The 16,561-nt window shown below is 38.2% G+C and overlaps 1 protein-coding gene across 2 annotated transcripts in view; it reads left to right on the top strand.

Moving 5' to 3' along the window:
• The window catches only part of LOC121520404 (adenylate cyclase type 1-like), a 73,794-nt gene that overhangs the window by 42,976 nt on the left and 14,257 nt on the right, over window positions 1-16,561 (top strand). For both annotated transcript variants that reach the window (XM_041803834.1, XM_041803833.1), the window contains exons 5-8: window positions 4,184-4,311; window positions 6,412-6,570; window positions 8,411-8,552; window positions 9,717-9,872. In XM_041803834.1, the coding sequence (XP_041659768.1) occupies window positions 4,184-4,311; window positions 6,412-6,570; window positions 8,411-8,552; window positions 9,717-9,872 (585 nt within the window). The remainder of the gene's footprint in view (window positions 1-4,183; window positions 4,312-6,411; window positions 6,571-8,410; window positions 8,553-9,716; window positions 9,873-16,561) is intronic.

Here is a 16,561-nt window from a genome sequence, read left to right as displayed (position 1 = left end):
TTAAAGCACTTTTAATGATTTTTTTGCCCAACACAGTGTCCTGGTAATGAATCATTGTGGGCTGGTATTGATTAAATGCTGACATAAAATAACTCAGCAAGCTGTATAGATTCTTTTTCCTCTGATAGTAAGACAGTTGCCAGATAGAGGAAGAGGGAAATGTTGCTTTACCTAGACAATCTTGACCTTTGATATTGTGGGAGCGATGGATATGTGTAGAAACCCTCGTCTTTACTACAGCACTGATTTTACTTTGAAAGGCAGCTCTTGGTGTGTGCTGCTCTCTCCCTTTGGGACTTGTAGGAAATGAACTGCTGCTTTTCTCAGTTGCCGCATCATTTCCTTCATAATTATTTTCTGAATGTTTCCCCTGGCTGTCTTTGAGTCCTTTTTGTCTTCCCCTTTCTTCCTCCACACATTGAAGTATTTGCTTGTGCTCATATCCTGGTTGATGTGGTTGCCTATAAGATCATCTCAGTTCACATCTACATTTTTATTACAAACTCAAGGTCCAGATCATTTCTATCAAAGATGTAATGCAGAATCAATGCAACATAAACATGTATTACTTTCCCTTCCTTTATAATTAAAGAAAGTGAGAGGGTGTCCCTGCACCCGTCTTTTGTCTCTGCTAATGACCACCCAGATTTCCCCACAATGCTCCAGTCACATGACGGAGGTAATCCAGCTTGTGACTGAATCAGCTCCTAAGCCGTCACAGTGCAGATTAGCACAGGAAAAGTACAGAGTAGGAGACTCTGTAAGCACCAGGGCTTTCCCTGCTTCCTATCTCCAAACCGTGCCTCTCTACAGCTCCATCTGTTACAGCTTAACCTGACCCCAGTTAACCTGAAGACACTTCGGCAAGACTCGACCTTTTTTAAAGTTTTAATGTGAATAAACAAAGGAGAGAGACCTGGAGGTAATGCCATTGAAGTGCCACAATTATTTTCACTTGTGGTTGCATAAGTTAATTAAGATTTAGGTTGCAGGAGGTCAAATTTGCATTGTTTAGTAAATAGCCCAGCTCCCTCTACAGTATATGTGACCTTGCATTAACATACATCCTCTGGTATTATTATTTTCAGGGTTCCATTAGTGGCTATGCTGTAGGCAGCTTACACACTATCAGTGCTGAAAAGTATGTAGAGATTTTAAAACAACATATTCTGTCTCTTTCAGGAGAAACCCTTGCATATTTATTAAGACTGTAGATCCCAACCTTTTTTCCTTTCCCTGCACATACCTAAGAAGAGCTGTGGCCCCCCACAACCCACAAGAAGAAATACTTATTGCTGTCTGAAATACACATCAATTTGAATTGTTTGCATCTTTTTAAGCCAAACTAAATAGCCAAAAACACATATGAATGAACCATTCATGTTTTATCATGATTTTCAATAGTTTGAATGACCCTAATTTTAACATTCTCAGAAAGACTCCCCCCCTTAATTTCCTGTGCCTCTGTCTTTCTGAGATGAGCAGGGACGTCCTTGAAAAAGACGGATGTCTTTGTCTGGATGGAAGCAAATGCTGCTCCCAAACCTGTTTGTACCTCTCAGTATTACTGGTGCCTTCACAGATGTACAAGTTACCCGTGGAATGGGTACTAATACACCCGTAGACCGTCACAGATGCTGATTCATATGGCCCGTTTCCTCTTTGGCCTAGTCAGACCACAGCATTTTTTCCAACTGTAGGTCAGTCCATCTCAGATAAGTTCAGGCCAAGAGAATTCAACAGATGTATTTGGTATTTATGTTTTACTTTGCATGGTAGAGCTTTAACTTATATTTGTACTGTGTTACCTGATGATGGTTTTCCAAGTGTTCCTGTGCAAACGTTGTAATATCTGTCAGAGAATGATGCTGGTTTTTTTATACAGTGCCGGCTGAGGGTTTGGCATTCAGTGTTGGTTTTCAGCCTTACCTCTTATGTGCAGAGATTTCTCCAGATTCTCTGAATCTTTTGATGGTACTATGGACTGTTAATAGTAAAATCTCTCAGTACGTTCCAACTGCACATTGAGGAACAATGGTCATAAACTGTTGAAAGATTCATCGGAATTTTCAAGGTGTTTTTTTCTTTAACATTCTACAACTTTCCCAGCCTTTTCTTGCTACTGTCCCATCTATTTTGGAATACGTTGTTGGCACCAAATTCACAGTGTTTGCATATTTGAAAAAAAAAAGTCTGAAAATGAACCTTCTTGTCTGTTTTAAAGTCTGCTCTGCTTTCCACTTTTCTCTCAGCACATGTGCCTTCATGCGACTGATCACATGGAAACCCCGACCACAGCGTATTAAACTAAACGTCACAAACTGCCATCATGAGTCCTATAGCTATCTTTTCCCTGAAACTCACATGGTGTCCACGTTAAAAATAGAACATCTGTCTTGTCTTGAGCCCACCAATGTGTATAATTATGAGTCTTTGTACTCTTTATGTGCATGGCCAGCGATCCCATTACCTCCATGGAAACAATAAAGGGTTATGAGAAGGTGTCCACAGTAACCCGGTCTCTGCGGTGAAATGAATGTCTGGTGCTCATATCCTCTAATAATGTGTTATATTTGTAAGCAGCCTTTTCATGCCTCTGCTTATTGTCCCTGAAGAGTGAGAGAGAGAGTGACTCACCTTATTCCCTAAAGTGAGACTGATCCTGTGATGCAGCGATGCATTGTGGGAACCTTTTCTGTGTTGGTGTATGTTAAAAGTCTCAAGTGCTGTTATGAGATAATAAACATGCAATAAATGTGAAGATCACAAACTGTCATACTTTATTATTATTGTTAGCATCTTATTTGGCTTCTTTAATACTTCTAGTCTGGTGGCCAAGCAGTGAGGATAAACCTCATAAACAGAGGCTGTTGTCCTCTGGGTCAGTGTATTTTACAGCAAACACATTTTTGATTTGAAATCATAACTCCAAAATCTAGGAGCAAGGTGTTTTCCCGTTACCATTTAAAAATAGAAAAACAAAACATAGAAATACCATGCCCTTGGCTCTTTGAGGTATTTCATATTAAATCTGGGCTCAAAAATGGAGAAAAATGTTTTTGCTTTGTTTTCCCCCAAAAAAGAATCCAGATAAATAATAAACAGTCATTTTTTCAACTTGTTGATTGATTTTTTTGATCAAAAAAGGAAGATAAACACACAAAAACAGAACACTGGTAATGAAATATTCTATTTTCTGTATGTGTGACCTGCTGCAGTTGTTCTGAAAAAGAAAGTTATATGACCAGTGTTTTATTATTTCATCTTCCTTTTTTTTAATCACAGCATAAACAACAAGATAAAAGACTTTTTTGGAACATAAACAAAAAAAAAAAAAAAAAAAAAAGAATGATGAAAAAAAAAGGAAATAGAAAATGAAAAATGTTTTTTTTTTTCATTTTTTTAAAATTGCCCGATTCAACTATAGAGTATTTTGCAGGACTTTTAGACATTTTTGGTCTAAAATTGAGACTGAAGTAAGGTGTAGATGTGGTGAGTGAGCTACCTGAGTGCACCATCAGGTACTAAGGATTGTCACAGCCCAGGTCATGGCCTGAACAAAAGAGATGCTGTCAAGATGCCAACAATACACATGTGTCAATGAATCAAGCTTGACACTGGCCCCCCTCCCAGCCCTTCCTTCATGGGGCCTGTGAGAATCCTTAGCACCCTACTTGCCTAATGTGTATGCATACGACTGTGCGTAGACACAGAAATCTGCCTCAAACATCAAGTGTGGTCCATTAAGACAGACAATGAACATAATGGCATTATGCTTAAATGCTTATGATTTACTGTTAATTTCAAGGCCATATCCTGCATCATAAACTTGATTGACCTTGAAAGTTGCAACAATAGATTGCTTGAAGCCATGCTAACAAATTACGTTGAAGGATATGGATCAGTGTAATCAGTATAATGGATAAACTATAATTAAATGTCAACATATTTAACACAAACACAACTGGTCTTAGACACCTCTGGTAAAACCTTAATTACACGGGAAGATTGATACCCTGGTACACTGATATGATGTTTTTGAACTTTCACTAAGTTTAATGTTGACTGTAATTCATATTTAATGCTATTGAAGGCCTTAGGTACTACAGCAGGAGTTGTTGTGTTAGTTACGGAAACTTCTCAGAGGATACTGAACCAGTTTTACCCTTTTTCTCACATACAGGAGAACCACTGTCGTAGGATTAAGATCCTAGGAGATTGTTACTACTGTGTGTCTGGACTGACCCAGCCCAAGACTGACCACGCCCACTGCTGTGTAGAGATGGGTCTGGACATGATTGACACCATAACGTAAGTTTCACTTTTGTCTCACTGTTTATCAAGAACAATGAGGTCTAAGTTGTACTTTGTAAAAGTGACATTGTAAATATGAGTGTAAATGAACAATGTCATCAAAAAATGTCCTTTCATCCATTGGCTAAATATAAAGGTGGACAATGAGACTTTACCTCCTACAGTTAAACAGAAGTGAAGTCAAAATACACTCAGCAATGGCGCTGACATCTTGCACTGGTGACATCATTTGAAGTAAGCCTGTGCCACACTAACCGGTAATTTCCACATGGTCCATCTGCGCAGCGTTCCTTGGCAAACACTCCGGAGTGATCCGTCTCTGGCACGTGCGTCACTCTGGTCTGCTGGAGAGTGGTGCCAAGTCTATTTTCAATGGAGTCAGCTGGCAGAACACGTCAATCAAAGCAGAGCAGATCGACCAGACAGAAGTCAGGCACAAGAACGCATCAAGCATCTGGTACATTTCAAAAGATCCCAGGTTGGGAACCAATGCTTTAAGCTGCAAATAAAGTGCATTGCATTGAATTTTTGAAACGTATCAGATTACGGGATAGAACTTGTGACAGTGGGGATCAGCTGTTGCAGCCACTGTGTTGATATATGGTTCCTTCCACTAAGTAACATGAATTTATGAAAATATAAAATAGCAAAAAAATCCCTCAGGGTGGTAGAGCCCATCTCAGAACTGATTTTTGTGTTACTCTGAGGCAGAATCTTACAGCCATGGAAGTTCAGTGACTCTTGTGTAATGTCTGTTTCCTTTTAACTTTGCTAATCCAATTTTCTGTTGGCAATGTGGCATTTGTCAACAGAGCTGTCAATCATGGCATTGCAGGCCTTTTTATAGCATAAATAATCAGTTAACACTATACTGGACAATCAAGTAACACAAATTGGACATAAATCCTTAATAACTTTAATAACAAACACCATGCCTGATACATATGACAGTCTTACTCACATCCCATTTGCCATCACGAAAGGGGAGTATACTGTATACTGCAGCCAGATGTTTTAGTTTCTATTGTGGAGAGCTGTCATTTTGCCTTCCTCTTTATCCAGACTATGGTTCAGTGAATAATCTTTCTCACTATGTATAAGCTGAAGTAATCTTTCATCCTCAGTCTGTTTGCTGAGCCCATGTTGAGAGATTTCCTTCGTGAAGACTACACTTGTAGCCTTAACAGCCATGTGAGCTGTGAGTGAATTCTAACACTGAACATTTGAATGAGCTAAGCTGCAGTTGGCTGAGACAAAAGGCTCTATCATGGAGAGAGAAAATAAGCTGTTTTATTGAGCCTAGAAGGGCCTGTTTTCCCTCTCTCAGTCTGCATAGCAGCAAAAGAAGGTGAGAGATGGAGATGCAGCAGGAGATTAAATCAGATACTTTCATGACTTGACTGAAAGTCTGTTAATTAAGATCAGACTTTCTTCTCATCACTGATTAAATAGAAATGCTCAAACAAGCAGCTTTTTGTTATCTATTTTGGATTTTTTGTTTTTAGTTTGAGCAAAATGTTTGTTTACTCTCCTTCTTTTGACAGATTACTTCTTACAAGGGATGATTGTAGTAACACATTTAATAATGTTTTTTATTTAGGATGCACTTGTCATAAATCTGACCCCGGTGGTTAAAAGTAGAAATTGCTTTTAAAAGTAAGTAATTTGCTGTAGAAGCAGAGCTGTTAAATATAAAACTGGTCACTTTCTTAAGATTCTAGGAAGAAAACCTGAATTGTTGATGGTCCTCTAACTTCATTTAGGATAATGTTTAACCATGTGGATTTGCCATTAAACTAAAAAAGATGGTTACCATGTGAGACTTCATAGCTAAGCAATAATATGCACAGAAGTCAGAGTATGCCAGAAAAGGATAAGAAACTGAGGACAATTTCAAGGGAACATATGAACCCAAAAATAACTTAAACACTATTTAAACAAAAGTATTCATATGTACTTTAATATGTTATTGTATTCTGTTGCATGTTTTTCAGTGTAACCCTCTCATGCCCCGCCTCATCATAGATTCACTGTAGACACAGAGTTGATATGATCTTATGACCTCACTCTATCACTCCACGTGCTGTGCCCCTGCAGGTCAGTTGCCGAGGCCACAGAAGTCAACCTGAACATGCGCGTGGGCTTACACACAGGTCGGGTGCTGTGTGGAGTGCTGGGCCTCAGGAAATGGCAGTATGATGTGTGGTCCAATGATGTGACCTTAGCCAATGTGATGGAGGCTGGAGGACTTCCAGGGTCAGTACCAGGTTTATTACATGAATAAAAGCATCAAAAGATTTGAAAACAAGGCTTCTCTGTTTCTATTACAGTGCTCTGGAAAAAAAAAGATTTGTTTAGGTGATCGAGAATTTACTCTTGAAATGTTATTATACAGCACAGTGTAATAGTTTCTATTCTACTTGTTAATACTTTATGGATTATTGGCTTAATCATGGGTGGTTTTAATACAAATTAGAAAAAAGGAAACTGAAGTTAAAAAACACACACACCTTAACCATATGGTTTAATTTCTGACCTTTGTTTCTCTGGATATCCTGCTTTGACTATCATCTCTCCAAATAATTACATTAATTTACCACTCGGGTTTTAAAGAAGCAAAAATGAAAATAAAATTGCATTTCCATGAAATGAAAAAATGTTTTACTGCCAAATAATGTACGTGGAAACAAAAAGCTGATTCAGAAAATATCAGTGCACTGATTACTGGCAACATATTTCAGTGGATTTCTTATAAATCTCATTAAAACGGTTTAAAGAGAGAAGCATCCTACACCCCTATCTGGTTGCCAGCCACAGGACTGCTATACAGAGAGATAAACAAGCTGTCACACTCACACCTACGGGCAATTTAGCATCACTTGTGAGCATGTCTTTAGACTGTGGGAGAAAGCCAGACTACTTGGAAAGAACCTACACATTCATAGGGAGAATATGCATACTCCACCAGGAGTTTGGCCCTGCCGAACACTGGTTTGCTGTGAGACAACAGCACTTACCACTCCTCCATCGTGCAGCCTTCAACTAACTTATATGGCATTTATAAACACAATACTACATGCTTGTTGATTGGTTGATGAGCAGATTATGTGACCTGCAAAGCGAAATACAGAATGTTTGATAAAGTGGAGTAATCACTCTGCTCACAAGAAAAAGGTTACATAGCTCACATAACTAATGTAGCTTAATCTAAAGCTAACAAAGCTACATTTGCTATATAAGCTACATAGCTAAGAAAATAAAGTGATGTTAAATGCTAAGCTACATAACTAACATAGGGTTAGGGTAAAGGTTGGGGTTAAAGCTAAAGCAAATAAAGCTACAAAATACTATGCTACATTTAGCAAAGCTAGACCTTGTTTTGAAGTAGTTATGCAAACAGTGACTTGCTTTAGTGTTGATAGTTTTAGCTAAAGCTACATTGGCTTAAATAGTAATGCCAACTACGTAGCTAGTGTATGTGTTCTCTTAAGCTAAGGCTACTGAAGGCTACTGCTTCTAAAGACATCAGACCTTCTTCTGTTTTATTTATGAAGTGTTGCCTAGTCTGTAATGTATGTAACGTGGTTGTTTCATGAATGTAATTGCTAGCATTTTCTTTATGAATACAGTTGACTTTAAAAAAGAAACATCGAAAACACTGTACTGGCAAATTACATCACTTACATTGGCGTCTCACAGTAGTGGTCTGCAAGAGATCTCCGGTCTGCAGCCAGACCCCTCTTGCTTTGGATGCTTGGACTTAGCATTTGACAACAGTATGACTTCTGTTTTTGTCAGCATTTCAAATAAGTGTTAAGTTGTAAAAGTCAGGCAAAACAATGGTGAAAGCAAGTTGTAACTGGGAGAGAGCTTGGTCTGAATGGGTGCTGGGTCATATATGACAGTATCATCAGGTTAAAAGTCAATCTTAAATATGCTACAAGGCTGTCGGTGCCCTGGGGATCCTTTTAATTGGTTATTCTTAATTCAGAGCTGTTAAGCCATTACTCTGACACATCTGACCTGTATCAATATCCAACCAAAGTTACTTGGTATTGTCTATCATCCTGTCTTCATCTTTGGAATTATTTTTTAGGAAAGTCCACATCACCAGATCTACACTGGAGTGCCTAAATGGAGATTATGAGGTGGAACCTGGAAACGGTCACGAAAGGAACGCCTTCCTCCAAAAACATGAAATTGAAACCTTCTTTATAGTGCCATCTCACCGACGGAAGGTACCATAATGTATTTCTGCTCTGATTAATGTTTGTTTGAATTACTTTACATTTCTATGAACTTTTAGCAAAGGAAAATGATTTAAATGGCAGCTGAAGCTAACAGTTTTTTTACCCTCTTCTTGCCTAAACTGCAGTATTCACAAGAGTAGAGCTTCTGCAGACTGCATGCAAATCCATATCAAGCTAAACTAGTGTTTGTAGTGATTCAGAGTAGACAAGGTTCAGTCATATCTTGTGTTTTCTTTAACATGCAAAGATTTACATTAAAAGAAATTTTGAATATAAATACAAAGTTGACTATTGAGCATTGTGTGTTGGTACTTTCACACATTCCAAGCCTGTAATGGATTGAAGTGGAGCTATAGATGACTTATAAAGAAAAAAACAGCCCAAGGCATCTATCATCTCAAATCTGCACAGTTCAACAAACTTACAGAGATATACATGTGTGGCAAAGATTGCACATGAGCACGCACATCTCCAACAGATGTTGCAGCTGGAGAGGGAATTTCAGTCTTGTCTTGCTCTGCTCTCCTCTCCTCTCCTCTCCTCTCCTCTCCTCTCCTCTTGCAGCAGGTTTTATGTTATGCAATGTCAAGCTTGTGCATAGGTTACCCGGATCCTTATGTGAACCTGTAACATCCTAGTTGCGTGTTTTATTTTCCCTTTGATATGCAGGAGACTTCACTAATCCTCTTAATAGAGCTGATGGTTAGTCCTCATCAAAGACATGGCTCACAGATAGATGCTCCCTCTCTAAGCTCTGTTAGATAGGCTTCTGCTCACTCTGCATTTATGCCTTTATTTACTCCTGCATAGGGACACACTGCCTGCTATGTGCATTAACCAAAACATATTTTCCTTGAAGAAATGACCCCTCCTCAAACTCTTACATATGTTTAATATCTCTAAAATAGCTGTAATAAAGAGAAATCAGGGCAGCAAGGTGCTAAAAGTGTTCAAATCAGCTGAGGGATTGACCTACCTTATTTTAACTGCTTTCTAGTTAAACTCCAGCCTAATAATAATGACTGTGTGTGCACGAGCATGTGTGCACATACATACTGTCCAATGCCTGTGCATGATTTACCTTACATAATACATACAACTGTGTGGGGTATCATGACTAAATCCTTGTTCCCGTTTCTTATCTGGTGACAGATATTCCCAGGATTGATTCTTTCGGATATAAAGCCAGCCAAAAAGATGAAGTTCAAAACTGTGTGCTACTTACTAGTGCAGCTTATGCACTGCAGGAAGATGTTCAAGGCTGAGATTCCCTTCTCCAATGTCATGAACTGCGAGGACGGTGATAAGGTATAAACTCTGTGTCTGTGTTGAAGTTTTTTGTGTTTGTCCGTGCTGTGATTTGTGTAAGTAGAGGCAAAGACATATAGTTTGAATGTCTGGAGATGTTTGAATATCTTGGATTTCTAATTGCTCCAGAATGTGACATGATGTTTTCATTCTTAACATTATTTCTTTACTTGTTAAAGTAAGTGTCTCATTACAGCACTGATATGATCATAATAACTTGGCTTATTGGAAAAATTGGCTTACTGAGGCCATACTGTAACATTTAATTGACCCATATCCAAACCCTTTCATGAAAGCTAACAGTGGTTGTAAAGAACAAAAATACTAAGCTGAAAAGATGATGAGCTAACATTACAAATCTGAAGTTAGCTTACTTTTGTTAATGTAGCATAGCAAAGTTTGCTGCAAGGTGGTGTTAAACAGGATGTTGTTTCCATAATATATGAGGTAAAATGTATTTGTTACATTGCAGCAAACATAGTTAGCACTATGCTGTCTTAGAAAAGGGGTGTCCAAACTTTTTTCACTGAGGGCCGCACATGAAAATGTATAAGGATGATGGGGCCACATTCATATGCCTTGCCTTGAGGATAGTAAAGTTAACTAGAAAAGCACTCAGGGCATAGACCTCCGCCATTAGCCCTATCTCCCAGTAGTGAAGAATTCTTTAAAAACATTCCTGGATCCAGACGGTGATTCGGATCACTCTCAAAATCTAATTCGCCGATTACAAGGTGAAGCAAAGCATTGGCTTTGCTACTTGTGGACTGTCATGGCGGAAGCACCTATGGTCTCACTGGACGACTGAAAGTCATGGCAGAGGGTGAATATTCCTCTATTCCTCCCAGCATTGTGAGTATTCTTGCTACAATTCTCCTCAACCATGCGTGTGTCTGTCAAACTATATAAACTCCAAAACTTTGAAAAGAAAGACATCAAAAACATGCTGCTGGGATTGAAGTTACTCATGTCCGCCATCTCCTTGTGTAAAGTGGTAACAGCGCAGACCTCCGCCATTAACCCTATCTCCCAACAGTAAAGAATTCTTTAAAAAATTCCTGGATCCAGACGGTGACCCGGATCAGTCCCAAAATCTAATAAAAAAAAATCCAAACCTATCTGGCCCTATGTGAAAAAGTGATTGCCTCCCCTTGTTTTTAATGTTTTCAAATCATGTTGCCATTTAAAAATCCATCCTGTATTGCTAATCACATAAATATATATATATATATTTATATATATATTTTTATATATATATATATATATATATATATATATATATATATACAGTGCTTAACAAATTTATTAGATCACCTGTCCCACAGACCATCCAGCATCATGAAGTGCTTTAACGCGGACTCTTTCATTTTCAGTGAACTCTCCATGTTTTACCATTTTGAACAGGAATGAGGAATTTCAAACTGAATTCACCTTTTTATACCCCAGTTTGAGCCGGTTCACAGGGCTTCTCTGAGAATTTAGGAATTAATCAAGCATAAAATTCAACCACTAAAATTAATTTTTCTGTTAAGGAATGCAAGTAAATAATTATAACTTGACATATTAATCAAGAAATAATAATTTGCTTTACTATTATTTCAGTTTTTTTGTAAATCAGTAAATTTGAAAATTCATGGATAACAATAATAATTATATGTTAGCATTAAAAATATCATTTGGGTTAAAGAGCTTCTACATATTGGTGTATTAACCATTGCAGAAACATAAAAAATGATTTTGGTAATTACCAATGCTGTTAATTTAGGGCAGCTGTGGCATGAACCTTACTTTGGGTGGTGGTCTGATAAATTTGTTAAGCACTGTATATATATATACAGTTGAAACCAGAAGTTTACATACACTATATAAAAAGGCACATAAACTTTTTTTTCTAACCATCTAACATTAAATCAGATTAAACTTTTCCTGTTTTTGGTCAATTAGGATTACCAAAATTATTTCTATTTGCTAAATGCCAGAATAATGAGAAAAGGATTTTTTAAAGACAATTTTTATTACTTTCTTCAAAGTCAGAAGTTTACATACACTAAGATTACTATGCCTTTAAACAATTTGGGAAAGCCCAGATGATGATGTCATGTCTTTGGAAGCCTCTGATAGGTTTATTGACAACATTTGAGTTAATTAGAGGCACACCTGTGGATGTATTTTAAGACACACCTGAAACACACTGCTTCTTTGTGTAACATCATGGGAAAATAAAAAAAAAATCAGCCAAGATATCAGGAAGAGAATTGTGGACTTGCACAAGTCTGGTTCATCCTTGGGTGCAATTTCCAGATGCCTGAAGGTGCCACGTTCATCTGTTTAAACAATTATATGCAAGTATAAACACCATGGGAATGTCCAGCCATCAGAGCGCTCAGGAAGGAGACAGGTTCTGTGTCCCAGAGATGAATGTGCTTTGGTCCGAAAAGTGCATCTCAACCCAAGAACAAAAGCAAAAGACCTTGTGAAGCTGCTGGCTGAAGCTGGTAAGAGTGTGTCATTATCAACAGTCAAATGAGTCCTGTACCGACATGGGCTGAAAGGCCACTCTCCCAGGAAGAAGCCATTACTCCAAAAGAAACATAAAAAAAGCCAGATTACAGATTACAGTTTGCACACAGGGACAAAGACCTTAATTTTTGGAGACATGTTCTGTGGTCTGACTAAACTAAAATTGAACTTTTTGGCCATAATGACCATCGTTACATTTGGAGAAAAAAGGGGGAAGCTTGAAAGCCTGAGAACACCATCCCAACTGTGAAACATGGGGGTGGCAGCATCATGTTGTGGGATTGTTTTGCTGCAGGAGGGACTGGTGCACTTCACAAAATAGATGGCATCATGAGGAAAGAACATTATGTGGAAATACTGAAGCAACATGTCAAGACATCAGCCAGGAAGTTAAAGCTTGAGCGCAAATGAGTTTTCCAAATGGACAATGACCCTAGGCATACTGCCAAACTGGTTACAAAGTGGCTTAAGGATAACAAAGTCAATGTTTTGGAGTGGCCATCACAAAGCCCTGATCTCAATCCCATTGAAAATTTATGGGCAGAGCTGAAAAGGCATGTGCGAGCAAGGCAGCCTACAAACTTGGCTCAGTTACATCAGTTCTGCCAGGAGGAATGGGCCAAAATTCCTGCAAACTATTGTGAGAAGCTTGTGGAAGCATATCCAAAACGTTTGACCCAAGTCATACAGTTTAAAGGCAATGCTACCAAATACTAATGAAATGTATGTAAACTTCTGACGCTCAAGAAAATAATAAAAAATGGTCTAAAAAATGATCTCTCTCATTATTCTGGCATTTAGCAAATAGAAATAATTTTGGTCATCCTAATTAACCAAAAACAGGAAAAGTTTAATCTGATTTAATGTCAGACGTGAGAAAAAAAAAGTTGATGTGCCTTTTTATGTAGTGTATGTAAACTCCTGGTTTCAACTGTATATATATATATATATGTATGTCTTTTTTTTCCTGAAATAAGTCGATTTAAATGGCAATACTGTGTTTTTATGTGAAAGATTGTAGCACGTCTCACTAACACTGAAAATACCACAATCAGTGAGCTTAGGCTTTATAACATGTTCCAACAGGCTGGACCGGTGGACCATCTGAAGGATCTCCTGAAATCATTATGTGGATTCTGTCATGGTCTGGTAGCTTTCCTAATGTGAACTCTCGGGCAGGAGATGTCACCATGTGTAGGAGATGCTTCCTAACACAAATGGTCTTGTTCACCACATTTAACACTGGAAACCACTCTTGTATTAAACTTTGGACTACAAATATCCTCAACATTGAATCCCCATAAGGTTTACTGACTGCTATTTTTCTTTTGCGGGCATCAAAACTTTTTTTTTTCAGAGGGCCAAATACATAGGTGTTTAAGGTAGTAAAACTAATCAGGGTAGGTGAAGGTATGCTCAGTAATCAGATATGTTTAAAGAAAAACACAGCCTACAGCATAGATTCCATGAACAAGGCAAGTAGCTCATCATTGTTAAGGATTTTGAGGTGTCTGTTCAGATTTAAGGGAGGCCCTGGCAACTTCATAGAAGTGTTGATGCTTGAAGATAAGTGCAGTATGCTTTGCAGATCAAACACTGAGACAGGGCTTATAGCAGAGGACAGGAGTGTTTTGTTTTAACTGAAAGACATTTTGAATTGAGGGTTTTTTTTTTTGTTGTCAAGACATTATCCATTTAAGTTGTTACTGCAATTTAGGAATGAATAAAAGCATGTCAACAAATCTTCCTGTCCAGACTGTCTTGGCCCTATGCGACAAAGTAATGGCCCCCCTAACCTAACAACTGGTTGTGCCAACCTTGGTGGCAACAACTGCAAGCAAATGTTTGCAATAGCAGGTGCAGAGTCTTTCACATCACTGGGAAGAATTTTGGCCCACTCCTCCTTGCAGAATTGTTTAAAGTCAGGCCCATTGGAGGGTTTTTCTTTTTAGCATGAAAAGCCTATTTAAGGTCATTCCTCAATCAGATTTAAGTCCAGACTTTGACTAGGCCACTCCAAAACCTTCTTTTGTTTTTTGAGGCCATTCAGCGGTGGTCTAGCTTGTGTGATTCAGATCATTGTCCTGCTGCATAACTTAAGTGTACTTGAGCTTGAGGTCACAAGTTGGTGGCCGGACGTTCTCCTTCAGGATTTACTGTTAGAGAGCAGAATTCATGGTTCCATCAATTACGATCAATTACAATTGCGAAAGTCATCCAGGTCCTGAAGCAGCAATGCAGAAACAGACCATCACACTACCACCAACATGTCTGACTGTTGGTTTGATGTTCTTATTATTAAATACTGTGTTAGTTTTATGTCAGATGTAACAGGATGGACACCTTCCAGAAAGTTCAACTTTTCTCTTGTCTGTCCACAAAATATTTTCCCAAAAGTCTTGGGGATCATCAAGATGTTTTTGGCAAATGTGAGAGGAGTCTTTTAGCAGTGGTTTTGGCCTTGGAACTCTCCCATCAATGCCAGTTTTGCCCACCCTTTTTCTTATTGTCATGAGTCATGAACACTGACCTTAACTGAGTTAAGTGAGGCCTGCAGGTTTCAGATGTTGTGGATTCTTTTGTGACCTCCTGGATGAGGTGTTGGTGCACTCTTGGAGTAATTTTGGTAGGCCAGCCTCACCTGGGTTCTGAGTTTTCTCCATTTGTGGCTAATGGCTCTCACCGTGATTTGCTAGAGTCCGAGAGCCTTGGAAATGGCTTTGTAACTATTGTAACCCCTTCTCATCAGGTTATCTTTATCTAATATTAAAATTTGTTTATGATCTGAAGCATTTAAATGTGACAAACATGCATAAAAAGAGAACGAAATCAGGAAGGCGGCTAATACTTTTTCACAGCACTTTATATTACAGTGGCCAAATCTTCCTTAACTGTTTCTGTATGTGGACCCTAAAAGTTTGGACATCCATGAATTAGATAAATCATCACCACAGTTTAATGAAGAAGTAATGGAAATAATTCAGTTTCTGGTGCTCCAAAAGACTTACAAACTTGCTGTATAAAAATACATTTTAATTCTGAACATTTAAAATGACCTTTTAGAGGGAAACCTCTTTATAATGAAGCAAGGTCATGACAGTAAGTGATGAGCCTATCAGCCGTAATGATCTCAGCATGTTGCTCTAACATACATAAAGTGTATAAATCAGTGACATGGCAGTCTGGCTACAAAGAGCCTGTTTGACCTTGTGTGTCTGAAGAGAGATTGTGTGACCTGGCAGCTGTCCAGGTCTTGCACCAGCTGTTTTAATCCAGATTTTCACTTTGTGTGTATACTGTTTGTGTGTGTTTTTTGTATTGCTGTCATTGTAAAAAACTAAAGGCACTGAATGCTTTTATCAGGTCAAATGTTTGCTGCTTTATTTAAAAAGTATGAAGGTTGAGATCATGATGCTGCATCTAGTGGATCTTTACCTGATACTTCATGATAGTGTCTGCCCTTGAATCTATATAACCTTTGATGATAACACCCTCGTATCGTAGACAGACGTCAGATTAGTATAACACAGACAAATGGAAAAAAGGGACAGCTTAAGTCATACATACACCTTCCACTGAGTAGTAATTTCACATTCAGACCACACACGCTGAAACTGTGTGAAATGATATATGCAGTCAAGACACGGAGGGGAGTGATATGAAGGTCCAGGAATGAATGAATAGGATTTTTGGCACAGCAGACATGTCTGCATGCTGGGTATGGCACAACATGGAACATCTACAGGGTCAATGTGGGGCTGCTTTATACATAAATAAAACAAATACTTCAAGATGGAAGATGGGTGGACAAACAGAAAGCAATACAGGAAGCATGTTAGAAAGAATAGAGCAAGGGTTTAAGGACAAAGCATAAGGAGACAGGAACAAAGAAGAAAGAAACGATGGAAGACAAAATTAAGAAGAGCACAGAATGATAAAATATCCCTAAGCAGGTGAGAAGGGGGAAGTAAAGGAACAAGGACAAAAAGGTATTTTTAAAAGATGGAATTAATAATTGAGGGTAATTAAGATAAAAGGTTAATAGTGAAAAAACTGTTAGTAATTATAGCAACAGAATAGACAAGAAAGGAAACTATAAAGAAACAGGTCGAGAAGCAGGGAAGGTAGAAAATAAATTTGAGAATATGTTAAAGCAGAAAATTGAAAGG

Source organism: Cheilinus undulatus, linkage group 13 (assembly GCF_018320785.1).
Source record: "Cheilinus undulatus linkage group 13, ASM1832078v1, whole genome shotgun sequence".
In the NCBI taxonomy this organism is placed as follows: Eukaryota; Metazoa; Chordata; class Actinopteri; order Labriformes; family Labridae; genus Cheilinus; species Cheilinus undulatus.
The sequence above is the reverse complement of the archived record's forward strand: the minus strand, read 5'-3'. Positions and strand labels throughout refer to the sequence as shown.